At 39.7% G+C, this 15,084-nt stretch overlaps 1 protein-coding gene across 1 annotated transcript; it reads left to right on the top strand.

Moving 5' to 3' along the window:
• Positions 1 to 339: 339 nt before the first annotated feature.
• On the top strand, positions 340 to 13,514 carry epn1b (epsin 1b). Its single transcript, XM_058404312.1, has 9 exons — positions 340 to 718; positions 3,952 to 4,046; positions 4,149 to 4,304; positions 5,750 to 5,878; positions 7,161 to 7,272; positions 7,658 to 7,821; positions 7,910 to 8,474; positions 9,950 to 10,072; positions 10,723 to 13,514. The coding sequence occupies exons 2-9, from the start codon at positions 3,978 to 3,980 to the stop codon at positions 10,812 to 10,814; spliced, it is 1,410 nt and encodes a 469-aa protein (XP_058260295.1). The 5' UTR covers positions 340 to 718; positions 3,952 to 3,977; the 3' UTR covers positions 10,815 to 13,514.
• Positions 13,515 to 15,084: the final 1,570 nt, after the last annotated feature.

Genomic DNA, 15,084 nt, shown 5'->3' with positions numbered 1-15,084 from the left:
CATTTCATTCTTTAACCATCTTTAACAATCAGTATATATTCATTATTATTTTTTCTATCTATCTATCTATCTATCTATCTATCTATCTATCTATCTATCTATCTATCTATCTATCTATCTATTTGTAATCATCAAGCACTTAGTTCATGTTGATTGAGTGCCTCTTTAATCGGTGAGCGAATCTGAACGAATCGTTTAACCGAACCGACTCAAATGATTCATCTCTAATGAGTCGTTTAAATCATCCTTAATATAGCGTTATTCCTTATCTACAGGCACAGGAGGTGTGTGTGTGTGTGTGTGTGTGTCAGTTTTACGGTGATTTGGATGTATCTGGAATGTATTTATTCTTCCCTCCAAGCTCTTTTTATTTAGTGTTAGATGCAGTCTTAGACCGTGTATAATAAAAAATAATGGTATTTTAGATTGACATAATAAATATTCAGAAGATAAACCCAGGTAAATCTGTGAGGTTGATTTGAAACCCCTGGGTGAGGATGAGGTTTGGGTGTTTTTGTTTTATTTTTATCTATATATAAAGCTGGACCTTTATTTTAGAGAGAGAGAGAGAGAGAGAGAGAGAAAGAGAGAGCTGTGTGGTTTAATTCTCAGGTGGAAGCTAAGCGGAAGCGGAAATCAGCCCTGGAATTCGGGGAGTCTCAGCTTCCAATCGTTTCCTCCATCCATCCATCCTTTCCATCTATCACCTTTCTCTAAGGTTGGTATTGATGACCATTTTATTTATGAAATACGACGAACAACAAGCAGTGCGATTAGGTTGTGTGTTTTGTCTTATCTTTCTGTCCTGTAGGGTGTTATTATCTAGCCTGAAAGCTACCTCTCTCTCTCTCTCTCTCTCTCTCTCTCCCTCTCTCTGTAATGCAGGTAGCTTATCAAATGACACAATGTAAACCATCCGGTTTTTTTATTGATGCTCTGTGTATTTCCTCATGGATAAAAATATATTATGGTGCGAAAACATCTGGATAAATGTCTGTGACAGCGTTAGACATTGTGTTTATTAATAGTGCAATAATAATAATAATAATAATAATAATAATAATAATAACAATAATTATCATTATTATTATTATAATGAAGCTGCTAGAGGTTTCTGCAGATTTCTGCTTTTAATAAACCATAAATTTTCCCTTCAATACAAAATACACTTAGATCATTTATTCTTGTTACTGCTTCAATGGTAAAGCTCATATTATATCATAAATACATTGTATAAATAAATAAATACATTGTATAAATAAATAAATAAATAATAAAAGACAGCAGGTACTGTGCAGGTGATGCAGGTGTTTGCTCTTATCATCATCTCTTCATTAGATCCCAGACCTGCTGTTCAACCAAGGTCATAGTCTATTGACTGAATTATTGCATTAATGACTAATTATAGAATAATCATTTCTATATTAAAAATGGCTGAAGGTGTGTGTGATTGGGTTGGCGTAGTAGTTGTAGTTAAACATTAACTATATAACATATATAATAAATATCTAGCTATATAATTCTTGTCTTGTGAATAAAAATATATATATATATTCCTATTCCATGGAAGAATAACTTTTAAATTTTTATCCCTCAATGCAGACTTTAATGACGTCTGATATTTTGTTCCAGCTATTTTCAGCGATTTGGACTTCAACATTTATTTGTTTTGTTTTTTGTCACTCGTTTATTCAGTCTGACCCGTCGATCGTTTCTAAACACCATAGACTCGGTAAACTTCACTACGTATTAAGATTTTGACTGAAATATCATGAACTATAATTCATTTCTACAGCAGTAACAATAAAGCTGCGTTCACACACCCAGTGCAAGTCTCCAGTCGCTGTCGTGTGAAGTCATCAGTTGGTGTGAAATCTACTGGTTGCCATAGTGATCGTGTGTTTATCAGTGGGTGGAGCATTCCACTTCACGACAAATCTTAGACTAAAAGGTTTGTTGAGATTTGTTAGAAGCTCTTTGTCACGGATCACATCGCTCTACCGTCTTCGCTCCCATTGGTTGATGCTCCACCAAGTCAATCCATATTTACATAAAGTTCAACTTTGACTTGTTGCTCATGTGGACACGCCCACATCTAGACGCGGATGCTCGCTGTCGCTCATGTTGTTGGAAAACACCAGCTCTTGAAAATCTCCAGTCTCTGTATCTGTGAACGCTGCATTGACATGACAGGGTTTAGAAAATGTTCAGTAGTTTCCAGATTCAGTTTGAACTGAGTAGATAAGACTCAAGTCAAGTCAAGAAGCTTTTACTGTCATTTCAACATGCAAACAATTATCATATGGGTGGTGTTATAGACATGGATGAACACAGTCTGGTTGTGAGGGCCCGAATGCTTCGGAACCTTTTTCCAGACTGCAGGAGGGTGAAGAGTGTGTGTGAGGGGTGTGTGGGGTCATCCACAATGCTGTCGGCTTTGCAGATTCAGCGTGTGGTGTAAATATCCGTAATAGAAGGAAGAGAGACTCCGATGATCTTTTCAGCTGTCCTCACTGTCCACTGCAGGGTCTTGTGATCCTGATCATAAAAGCACAGCAAAACACTGGATTTTCGAAAGTAGTAGTAATAATAATAATAATAACAACAATAAACATCAACATGAATCTCTAAACTGATAGGAACTAATTAAAAATCTCCTTATATTCTCTAGTAGGTTGTCTGAATTTCCCAGTTTCACCAGTAAATTCACATAAAAATCCACCAGTCCTCTTGGTTTCGGAAATTGGAAATCAAGCAAACTCTGTTTATGTTTTATATTCAGTGGACTTTTTTGATGAGATCAGATTTGGCCGAGTCACATCCTGTGACGTGCGTCATCACAACACACACGTTCGGCCAAATCCCTCTTCAATTCACGTGCATTGAAGATGAGTGCAGCTCTCACAGAAAGTCATTCCATATGCCAGATTATACCTATATTTATTAACCTTTGGGTTTTTTCATGGGATATAACTGCTATACTGACTGTAGTCTCTCTGTCAGATTTTCCTTTATTCCACATCCCTCAGTGAAAAACACCCATACATCATCATTCAGCAGATGTTACTGCTAGTGGAAAAGGCAGCACTAATACAAAGAAAAAGTGAGAAGAATAAAAAGAGATCTGGCAGATTCGGATCCAGCCGGGAACTGATGTCTCATCTCCTTCTGTGAAGAGTTTTAATGGTTGAGAAGTAAAATGATTGGATATTTAACACTGATTATATCCGGACAGTGACACCTGATCAGGGATGGGATTTATTAGGCATCAAGTAAACCTTCAGTTCGCCAAGTTGATGTGTTGAAAGCAGGAAAAATGGGCAAGATCTGAGTGACTTTTTGGGTCTGAGGGCCAGATTGTGATGCTGCTTCTCCAAAACAGCAGGTCTTTTAGGGTGATCCCGGTTTGCAGTGATTAGTATCTACCAAAAGTGGTCTAAGGAAGGAGAACCAGCGATATGATCAAGAGCGCTCAAGGCTTATTGATGAGCATCACAGTTGCGGTGTTGTTTATAGCTGCGTAGCCTGGTCAGAGTGGCCATGCAGACCCCTGATGACCCTACAGTGTGTACTGGAGCATCAGAACTAGATCATGGAGTTTTGTTTGACATCACATAAATGAGTAACTGCCACTCTGTTCCACGAATTGTTCAGGAATGGTCTGAGGAACATGTTCAGGGTGCCTCCAAATTCCCCAGATCTCAATCTGATTCAAGACACTGGACAAACCACCATGCTGGTGTCCTTGTCTCAGAGGGTCAGAGTTGTTTCGGTGACAAAAAAGAGAACCTACACGGTATTAGACAGGTGGTTTTAATGTTTTGGTTGTTATCTGTGTCAATCATTCTCTTGTTTCTGGTGAGTTTGTGAGAAGGAGCTTCTATAGCCATGGCATTTCTGTGTAAGTACATCTTGGTTTGCTTACAATGTTCTTCTTTTATCCTGTTCCAGGCGTTGTAGGTAACACACCAGGTACCATGACTCAGTCAATGATACGCAGAACCCTTAAAAATCTGGTCCAGAATTTCTCTGAGGCTGAGGTGAAGGTAAAGGAGAACTTTACTGTCACTATTTTTGCTCTTGCTGAACTCATCAGCTCGGTTTCTTGGAATCAAACATCTTACTGTGGTGACTTCACTTGTGTTTAGGTCAGAGAGGCGACCTCTAATGACCCCTGGGGTCCATCCAGCTCTCAGATGGCGGACATCTCGGACCTGACCTACAACGTGGTGGCGTGCAACGAAATTCTGGGGATGTTGTGGAAGCGCCTGAACGATGACAAAAACTGGAGGCATGTATACAAGGTGAGGAGGAAGAGGATGGGTAACGATGAAGAGAAGTCATTCAGTGATAAATTACTGAATTCAGCTGCAGTGTTCAATGCTCCAGCATGTAAGATGTCTAAAATAAAGCCGCACACGGTAGATCAGCTTCAGCAGACGTTCAAGGCAATGTGAAGAGTCATTTACCTCAAAAACACACACAAAAAACACAAAAACTCTGTCTATCTTATTACAGAATGTTAAATAATTCACTCCTGGGCAGCCAATTTTCCACAGGTTTAGACACAGAGTTTTAGGTTTAGACACAGTCTCAGACCTTCAGCAAGACTGTTTTTGTTACAAATAAGGAATTCGATTCGATCGCTTTTATTACAGTGGAACCTCGGCAATTTAATTGGTTCTGTAGGCGATTTATTTAATTTATGTAATTAAATCCGTTCCAGCCGCTCAAAAATATGACCACTATTCCCAATATGAAGCGTATGAACACTGTATGGCTGCTTACAAAGAACTGACCCAAGCCAAGCGCTCCATATCAGGGCTCCTCACAGGAGGAAGTCGTGCCACCAAGCTTGGGCTAATAGAAAATAGAACAGACCGCCCACGCCACCAATCTGTCAACAAAAAAACACCCGAAAAATCACCTAGCATTTGAACGCATGCCGAAAGCAACGTGGGTATCGTGGGTTGACTCTTTCACACAGCTTTCGACTGACTGAAAAAAAATTCTTCCAAAATAATTGGTAAACTCACTTCGGTTGGCTTCACTTGGCTTTCCACCGATGCACACACGTTTTAAACGGTTCCCGGACGTATGCGCAACTTTCAGGTTGTAAATTTCATGCAAAATTTACATTTGTAAAATAGGGCATTTCTGTGCCGAGGTTCCACTGTAATGACATGAGGAAGAAGCCACCTGAACAAGCCAAACTGAAACACGCCGGTGATTCTTCTTTAAATCATGCTGAGGTTTAGGTCAAGAAACATTTTTGGCTGTGCTTCAGGTCACAGACAGAAAAGCTATTCATAGCTGTCTTCAAGTCATGGCCTCAGAACAGCCCCCAGACTGTGATGCTGCCACCACCACCACCGTATTTCACAGTTTACACACTGATTCTTTGTGGGAATGTGGTGTGTGGTTTTCGTAGCAGATTCATCACAAACATGGCCTTTCTCATTAAAGTCAAAACTCACACTAGTTTCAAAACTGAACACTTTCTCTAAACCACACCTTTAAAACTGGATCATTTTATTTAATAAACAAATGAAAGTATTGTGTGTATGTTGAGTTCATTTTTCACTATTTAGTGATGGAAATAATGGTCTGATCTACAGCTGTATACTAGACCGGAGTAAAGAAACCAGTGCAGCTTGGATATAAATTTCATATCATTGTATTGAATACGATGACTATACATTGCTTTCTTAACTGTAGAAATGATTTCTGTCTCTTTCTTTGTTTGCAGTCTTTAACACTACTAGAGTATCTGCTGAAAACCGGCTCTGACCGCATTCCCAAGCAAAGTCAGGAGAACGTTCACCTCATTAAACCTCTGGTGGAGTATCGCTACACGGACAAGGACGGGAAAGACCAGGTACCCGGATTAACAGATTCGCTGATATTTTGGACTTCTTCTTTATATCACAGGTCTTTTTGTTCTTTTGCTCTAATGCTTTACTCATGTGAGCTGGTGAGGTTTAGATCATTAAGTTTATAGAGTGCATTCTATAATTTATTATTATATATATAATATATTATTATTCTTATAATTTATAATATTCTATTATTTATTATTTTTTTTATTTATTAATTAATTTATTTACTTAAGCAATTACTAAAAAATGTTTTTTATTAAATAAATTTAAAAATAAATAAAATTTTATATTATGTATATAAAAATATTTTTTAATTTAATTTATTTACTTTATTTTCTTTTTTAATTAAATTAATTTTTTTTTTCTTTTTTCCCCCTTGAATTGGGTAATTCTGAAGACAATAACACAGACTTTTTTTTTATACGAACAGCTTCTTGTTATAAAGTCATAATAAACAGTAATGTCATGTAATAGCCCAAGAGTCGATTGAGCTACTTGTCCTTGCCGTCGTCGTACACAGCGAGGAGATTTTAATATTGAATAATATTTATAAATACTTGATGATTTACCTTGACTCATGGTTCTCATTACAAGGACTCAATTAATGACCATAGCTTACACCCTACTCCCTTCTTCGTTGCTTCGTAGGGTCATTTTTCCAAAGCCATGACTGGTGTTTTATTGCTGCACATGCACTGATATTAATGTAAAATATCAATATCACAATTTGTTAATGAACAAATAGACAAATTTGGGGATGTGGTAGCTTAGTGGTTACTATGGTGGACTACTGATCTTGTGAGTTCGAATCCCAGGTCCACCAAGCTGCCACTGCTGGGCCTCTGAGTAAGGCCTTTAACCCTTAATTGCTCAGTTGTATTTTTAAAAAAATGAGATAAAATAGAAGTTGCTCTGGATAAGGGAGTCTACCAAATGCCTGTAAATAAATATAAATAAATAAATAGCTTAAACAAATTTCTCAAGCTAATATCGTTCACAGTATGATTTTATAGAAATCTCCAGAGGTTGACTAACACATTTAGTCTAACTAACAAGTCTCGTATGTTTTATTCATGTCAAAAATTGAATGTTCTTAAATGTGACCTTTAGATAGTCATCCATGGCCCCTATTCATGTAGACATCATCAATTGAAATTGCACTGCTGCACTGGCAAAGTCTCTGGCATAGAGTAGAAACGCTGTAAATAAGAACGGTGTAAATAATATATTAATATCGGTTGATCTGACTGTGGAATTTTAATAATAAGGTCTTCTCTTCAGGGCGTGAACGTCAGGGAGAAAGCCAAGATAGTGATGTTACTCATACAAGATGAGGAGAAACGTAAAGAAGAGAGGGATTTTGCCATGAAGACTAAGACCAAACTGGCCACTGGTAACGGTTTCATTAATAGCAATAATTATTTCAGCACTGTAATTTGTTAAGTATTTATTTTTCCGGAAATTACTGTATAGCTTTCAGTTTCCACTGAAAAGTCTAGTTTTATTGCTTATCTTTTAAGAAGTGAAGCTCTACATTCAGGATATACATTGCTTGCTCATTAGGGATAAATTTAAAAAAATTTTAATTAATACTTTATATTCTGAATGTATACATTTCTGTAAAGCTGTGTGATGTCCATCGTTAAACAAGTTATGCTATACAAGTAGAAATGATTTGAACTGAACTTGTGAACAAAATTCTGCCACAACTCACCACTTCTGGAGTCTGATCTTAAATCCGATTAAACTGTTCCTTCAGCTTGCTCTTTTATTCTTAGCCTCCTCAGAAGCCAGTGAGAAGACAAAGACAGAGATTCCTCCGTACACGGGGCTGCCGTCCTTGGACAACATCCCCTCAGTGGCAGATCTGACAGCCAGCATGGCGAAGAAGAAGGAAGAGAGGAGGATACTCGAGGAAAAGAAGAAAGAAGAAGAGAGGCGTGTGAGTTCTGTAAACATAAGAGTGGAACATTTGTTTTAGCGCATTTTATAACAAAAATCATATAGTAACGTGTCCAAATTTCTGTTAGGCGAAGGAAGGTGACTCCGAGCCTGACCTGTGGGAACAAGCAGCAACAGCAGCAGCTCCATCCAGCTCAGATCCCTGGGGAGCTCCAGCTGATGCTCCAAAAGCCGAGGGTGCCGCGAAGAACGACCCCTGGGGTGCACCAACAAATGACTCCCAAGATTCAAACACGGGTTCCAGCGATCCTTGGGGCGAGTCGGTGGATAAAGCAAAAGACGATCCATGGGGTGGTTTATCAGACGAGAAGACGTCACCTCCTGCCAGCAACTGTCCATGGGGTGATTCAGAGGCGCCTACAGAAGACAAAGGTCTGGCTACTAATGACCCCTGGGGCACTTCAAATGACTCGGTAGCAAACTCACAGCCAACAAAGACAGATCCTTGGGGTACACCAGTGGATTCTGTTGAAGAGTCTGCTCCTGCTGCTTCAGACCCCTGGGAGACTGCGTCGGAGCCAGCGCTGGCCAAGACGGATCCATGGGGTGGAGATAACGGAGCTTCAGCAGCGTCACCCACTGATCCGTTTAGTGAAGGGCCCAAAGCTGATAAGGACCCATGGGGCACATTAGGTACGTAAAGTAGACATGTATGTAAAATGTATGTTTAAGTCATGCTAAAAGATAAGACTTATCGTTAAGGCTTCTTAAAGCTCCTAGACGTATGTTTTGGACATTTAGGGATTTGTTCACTTTCAGGAAGAGACAGCCATTTCCATATACCGGAGTTTGAGCTCCCAGGCTGATTAGCAAGCTAGCAAGATAACTAGTGCTGACTAGCTAAAAAACGAAGCTGAGAACAAGCTCGATGTTAACAAGAACTTTGTTATTATTATATGGTTTATTTTTTTGTGTTTTGTTATCAGATCTTATTTAAATTCTCTGGCCTGTTTATTATGGTGCTAGCTAGAGATCTAGAGGTGTCCGAATTGGGATCCCATGGGACCCAGGAACAAATCTGAAAAGTGGACGGTCAGATATGAAGCTCTTAGGACAAAGAAAAGTGTCTTCAAAGTAAATGGTGATAAATGTTTAAAGACCTTTAGTATATGAGTTATTCCGGTTGGTTGTGGTAACTATACTGGGGGATGGGGGGTGTTTGGGGTGGAGTGTCAGTGTTCGTGAGGTTGGGGTGTGGTTCTGAAGTCAGTGTGAAACCAAAATTTTGGCGTATCATATCCGAGATACACATCATATCATATCTAAAGTGTTCACATATGGCCAAAAACACTTCCACCAAATGGCACCTGATGGCTTTGACAGTAATGCAGTAAATCTTACACACTGCAGCTTTAATCATCTGATCAGAATAATCGGAGCTCGCGCCTTCTTTCCTGCGACATCAAATCAATCAACATTAGCTTGCAGTTTACAAACCCAACGAAGACATCAGGTCATTCTGTCTTGTGGTATATTTTCATCATCACTTCTATTGTGTGCCTTTTTACCAGTTCAGAGGTGAAATCAACTTTCCGGGACATTTTCAGTGTGTTTTAGACGTGTGTTTTTCCCTTTGTTGAATAACCAAAAATTTGAGCTGCTTATGATCAAGCACATGGAGCGTCTCGGAGAGCAGAAACGGGTTTGATATCATTTACATTTCTGGCTTGTGGCAGACGCCCTTATCCAGAGTGACTTACATTTTTATCTCAACTGAGCATTTGAGGGTTAAGGGTTCTTGCTCAGGGGCCCAGCAGCAGCAGCTTGGTGGACCTGAGATTCAAACTCACAACCTTCTCCCATTAATATCACCATTAACTTTGAATACAGAAACATTTGTGTGGGGAAAAAACACGTTTCTGGTTTTTAGATCTTTTATATAAATATATTGCCCCTAGTCGGCTAGGGAAGAACAGAAATACTTATAAAACAATACAAATTGAATACAATAAAGTCCAGAGTGTCTACTTTGATTTGAACTTCATATTAATGACCATTGTGGAGTGTGACATGACAAAGACTGACCGATGGACGTACAGGTTTTAGTTCTTTAGTCCTACTTTTTTCTGTACACTGAACTTTCTCTGTATTTCCTCACCCACCTTCAGCATCTTCACCGCTTCCATCTAACGACCCCTGGGGTGCTCCAGCGACCATCACTGACGCAGCAGTAAACTCTGACCCCTTTGGTGATGGAGGAAACGCTGATGCCTGGGGAGCTCCTGCAGGGAGTAAGATCACTGAACAAACAGCTTTGGATCGTAGAAACCCTTTGCATTAAAGTTCCCCAAGCCTCATTTACCAAACCTGAGGCAGCAGATTTATTGTGTAGGAGAATTATTCAGGAAATTTCATATCAGGAAAAAAAAAAATCGTTCTCGTGCTCCCAAGTGTGTGTAAATTTATTATTTTAAACTAAATTAATTCTAACTAATGTAAATATCAACTCGATTGACGTTATACGGTCTGGGTTCAGATTCAGTGGGTTTTATTGAACCCTGGTCTTATAAGCTTTCCCTGTTATTCTTGCGGAAGAAGCAAGTAGCCTTTATTTGTCACATATACATCACAACACAGTGACAATTTTCCTTTGGATATCTCAGCTTTGGAAGTTGGGGTCAGATCACAGGGTCAGCCATGATACAACACCTTGAGTAGTGAGGGTCAAGGGCCTTGTTCAAGGGCCCAACAGTGGCAGTTTGGAGATCCTGGGGCTTTTTTTTTTTGGTGTATTAAGTTTGGAAAACTTTTAAAAAAAATAAGGTTAGATAAGTAAAGGAAGCATGGAAATGTTTGTAATTATTTATAAACAGTTATTCATTATTATTTTCTTATGTAACTGTCACATGTTAGTAATTCATTTCTCTCCTGCGTTCCGCAGGTGACGTTTCCTCGTCCACCGAAGACTCCAAAAAGCCGGCGAGTTTCTTGGGTGAAGGAGCGTCACTGGTGGATCTCGACTCTCTCATGTAAAGCCGGAATTCACTTCCCCGGGTGTTTACTCCGGCCCATTCGGATTAGATAATGTTTTGTGGATAGATGTTATCACTGTAGGTGTAGCTGTCCTCCTCTCCCTCCGGTCTTCAGCGCTCCCTTCATCTCTCCCCTTTCTGTTTCTGTTCGTTCTTGTGTTGCTTACCGGCTTGAACCAGTGTCCCAGGGTTGCGGCATATGACATGACAATGTTGGAGTAATTTTTTCTGTTTGTTTGTTTTTTACCCCTCTGATGGTTCCCCTGCATGCCTAAACTCACCGGTAGCACCTCCAGCGTGTGAAACCACCTTGTTTAGTTTGTTTCTGCCTGAACAGGATGTACAGAATGGTACAATCCAGCACTATGGGACGTCTTAACAAGGAAATGCCAGTGTATCACCTGGAGGTTTATTTAGGATCATTATTATTTAGGATAAGTTTGGGAGAAGTGACATCTTGTATTTCGGGGGATATTTCATTCATTCACGTTTTTCATCCATAGACATTCCGCTCATGTCTTACTAAATGCCAGCTCGGAGCCTATGATGCGTACGTATATGTGACGATATTTAAAGTCGATAAGCAGCAATATGCTTTCTGTGTAGCCTTTTACTCACAGCGGGAGTCTGGAGACTTGGTTTGTCTAGTGTTCTGCCATTAAGGACATATCAGATACCAGATAGATATTTTTTTTATTTATACGGATTCAGTTTTAGAATTGAGTCTGGTGAGTATGTTCTGAAGCCATCAAGCTCTTCCCTGATTCACTTTCACAAGGTCCGACGTACTGCCTGCTCCAGAGCCACAGGTTGAACCCATCAGAACAATGGATTGATGTCATATCCGCCTAGCGCAGGTTAGTCCTGAGATCAACGCAGTATGTCTATGGCGATGTACAGAATTAGTGGGAAATTCATCTCTGTGTGTTTTAAGCAAGTTTTCCTATCTTCTCTTACCTTCACGGCCCTCAACAAGTCTAGTGTGAAACTGGGAATCAGTGATGTACAGAGTGAGCAAAAGAGTATACAGTGCAGTATGAAGAAATATTTCTCTATATGGCATAAAGACACAGACAGGAAGAGAAATAAAGCAGCTACACCAATCAGGTATAACATTGTGAGCAGTGAGAGGTGAAGTGAATAACACTGGTGTGATATATTAGGCAGCAAGTCAACATTTTGTCCTCAAAGTTGATGTTAGAAGCAGGAAAAATGGACAAGCGTAAGGATTTGAGCGAGTTTGGCGAAGGGACAAATTGTGATGGCTAGACCACTGGATCAGAGCATCTCCAAAACTGCAGCTCTTGTGGGGTGTTCCCGGTCTGCAGTGGTCAGTATCTATCAAAAGTGGTCCAAGGAAGGAACAGTGGTGAACCGGAGACAGGGTCATGGACGGTCAAGGCTCATTGATGCACGTGGGGAGTGAAGGCTGACCCGTGTGATCCGATCCAACAGACGAGCTACTGTTGCTCAGATTGCTGAAGAAGTTAATGCTGGTTCTGATAGAAAGGAGTCAGAATACACAGTGCAGGACGGGTCAGCAAAACGGGGACCAAGACAATATTAGACAGGTGGTCATAATGTTATGCCTGATTGGTGTATGTATTCTAGTCTGATTTAGCAAAAATCAAGATGTGGAGTCATATATATATATATATATATATATATATATATATATATATATATATATATATATATATATATATATATCTGTTCTTGCTAGATCCATGTTCCTACGTCGTCGTACGTTTTCCAGTGAGATGTAAGTTGTACATCGCATGGTTCTGGCAAAACTTGTGTATTACTCAACCGGTTTAACTAAAGAAAGTCTTAAAGCCTGATGCAGGATTTTCAGTGTGAATCTCTGGGTGTTGAGAGTTGATGTCACATTTAAAGCTTTTTGCTCCTCAACAGATCTTCAGGCTGTTAGCTTCAGTAACTTTCCATAATTTATATATCGACTACTTGATCATTAGAGCTGCACAGTAACACACAGTATAAAGAAAAAAAGTTTTATTTCTTATTCTGCACAATAATCCAAGAGACTTGTGGCTCAGGTTGCTTAATGAGACCAGATATGTCTTCAGTTATTTATTTATTTATCAGCTGAAGGAGAGCTGACCTCAGTGGCAGCTTTTAGCTTTAACGAGCCATTAATTCGCCTGTTTCTGTTACACACACTGCCTCCTGTCTCATGTCGGTTCCTTTAGCCTGAGTGCAGCTTACCGCTGGCTATATAACAGTGTATTCATTCCAGCTGTGGAGTTAAATACAGCTGTTAAAGTCATCCGTCTTTAAACCTGCACATTCTGTGTTGTGATGATGGTCTGAATGAGCAACTCACATTTCAAACAAGTGTTTAATATTGTATTCGAGTGTAAAAACCATCCATACTTCATCATCAAGACCATCTATCTATCTATCTATCTATCTATCTATCTATCTATCTATCTATCTATCTATCTATCTATCTATCTATCTATCTATCTTTATTTATTTATTTATTTATTTATTTATTTATTTATTTATTTATTTATTTATTTAACACACAGCATCAATTCATTTCACTCTTACGGAAAGGAAATTTGAATGAGTGCTCTGCTGTAAATATGAGTTGTATTTTGGAGAATATATTTATTCTATTTTGAGTGTCGTTTCTCGTGAATGTGTACACTGAAAGAATAAAACTAAACGAAAGCTATGTCTAAATCTTTCTGCAGTTATTTTTGTGCATGTCCTGCGGCTCCTGTCGGTCTGTCCTGAAATTTGTCATCTGTTTGTAATACTTTATGCAGTATTTGATAGATACGCTGGTTTTAATTGAGAATAATTGAGGTTTTGTTCTCATCTCATCTTATCTCATTGTCTCCCGCTTATCCGGAGCCGGGTCACGGGGACAGCAGTCTAAGCAGGGATCCCCTTGGAATAGTTGGTGGAAGTGTCTCCCTAGACACTTCCACCAACTATTCCAAGGGGATTCTGAGGTATTCCCAGGTCAGCTGAGAGACATAGTCCCTCCAGCGTGTCCTGGATCTTCCCCAGGGTCTCTTCCCAGTGGGGCATGCCTGGAAAACCTCCCCATGGAAACGTCCAGGAGGCATCCGAAACAGATGCCCAAGCAACCTCAACTGGCCCCTTTCGATGTGGATGAGCAGCGGCTCTACTCCGAGCTCCTCCCGGGTGACAGAGCTCCTTACCCTATCTCTAAGTGAGCCTCCTCCCACCCTACAGAGGAAACTCATTTCGGCCGTTTGTATCCAGGATCTCGTCCTTTCAGTCATGACCTCAAAGCTTGAGGTTTTGTTGCAGATTGATAGTCAGTGATAGTGTACTGCAATATAATAAAGTAGCATTAGTGTTCATTTATAATTATTTATTTACATTATAATTGTGTTAAGATGACTATCAGTCCTTGTGGATTACAATATACAGCATCAGACCTCTAAACTGTCTCTTGTAGCGTGTCCGAGCTTAGAGCTTGTCCTGCCTCGTCACTCGCAGTGCATCACCGGCGGTTCCACCAAACAAAGAGCTCTGTCCAGCTGTGTACACCACCCTGAAACATTTGCTGAAGCCTTACACCATGACATATGGCACATTCATGCAATTCACAACTACGGTTCTTCCCTAGAAGCACACAGACATTATATGCTTGTAGCATTATAATTTCCCTCCACTGGAACTCGAACCCTGTTCCAGCATGATGATGTTCCTGTACACAAAGCACACAGAGCTCCATGAAGACTTGGTGTAGAGGTTAAGGTTGGAGTGGAAGAACTGGAGTGTCCTGCACAGAGCCCTGACTCTGACTCAACCCCACTGGGATGAACTGGAACACCGACTGAACCCCAGACCTCCTCACTCTTACAACATAAGAGTCTGATCTCACTAATGCTCTTGGAGCTGAATGATCACTAATCCCCACAGACACAAATCTGACATCTAGCGGACTGAGAAGCCTTCACAGAAGAGAAGAGTGAGAATAAATCTGTGTCAGTGATCATGAATTTGGAATAGATATAGACATTTGTCAGGTGGACATATTTAAATCTCAAGTATAAACCTTCTTGAAAGCCTCGATAAAAAGCAACAGACATTTATATTACACACACACACACACACACACACATCCTATAATAATTCATTTATTCATCAAAGCTCATGTCTAGTGTAAGTGTAAACTTGAGTGTATAACCTAATATAATATAATACATACATATAGATATTATTTATACTTATATACACTATTTTGCCAAACGTTTTGGGACACC

Source organism: Hemibagrus wyckioides, linkage group LG12 (assembly GCF_019097595.1).
Source record: "Hemibagrus wyckioides isolate EC202008001 linkage group LG12, SWU_Hwy_1.0, whole genome shotgun sequence".
Taxonomy (NCBI): Eukaryota; Metazoa; Chordata; class Actinopteri; order Siluriformes; family Bagridae; genus Hemibagrus; species Hemibagrus wyckioides.
Note: the sequence above shows the minus strand (reverse complement) of the source record. Positions and strands in the feature narration are given on the sequence as shown.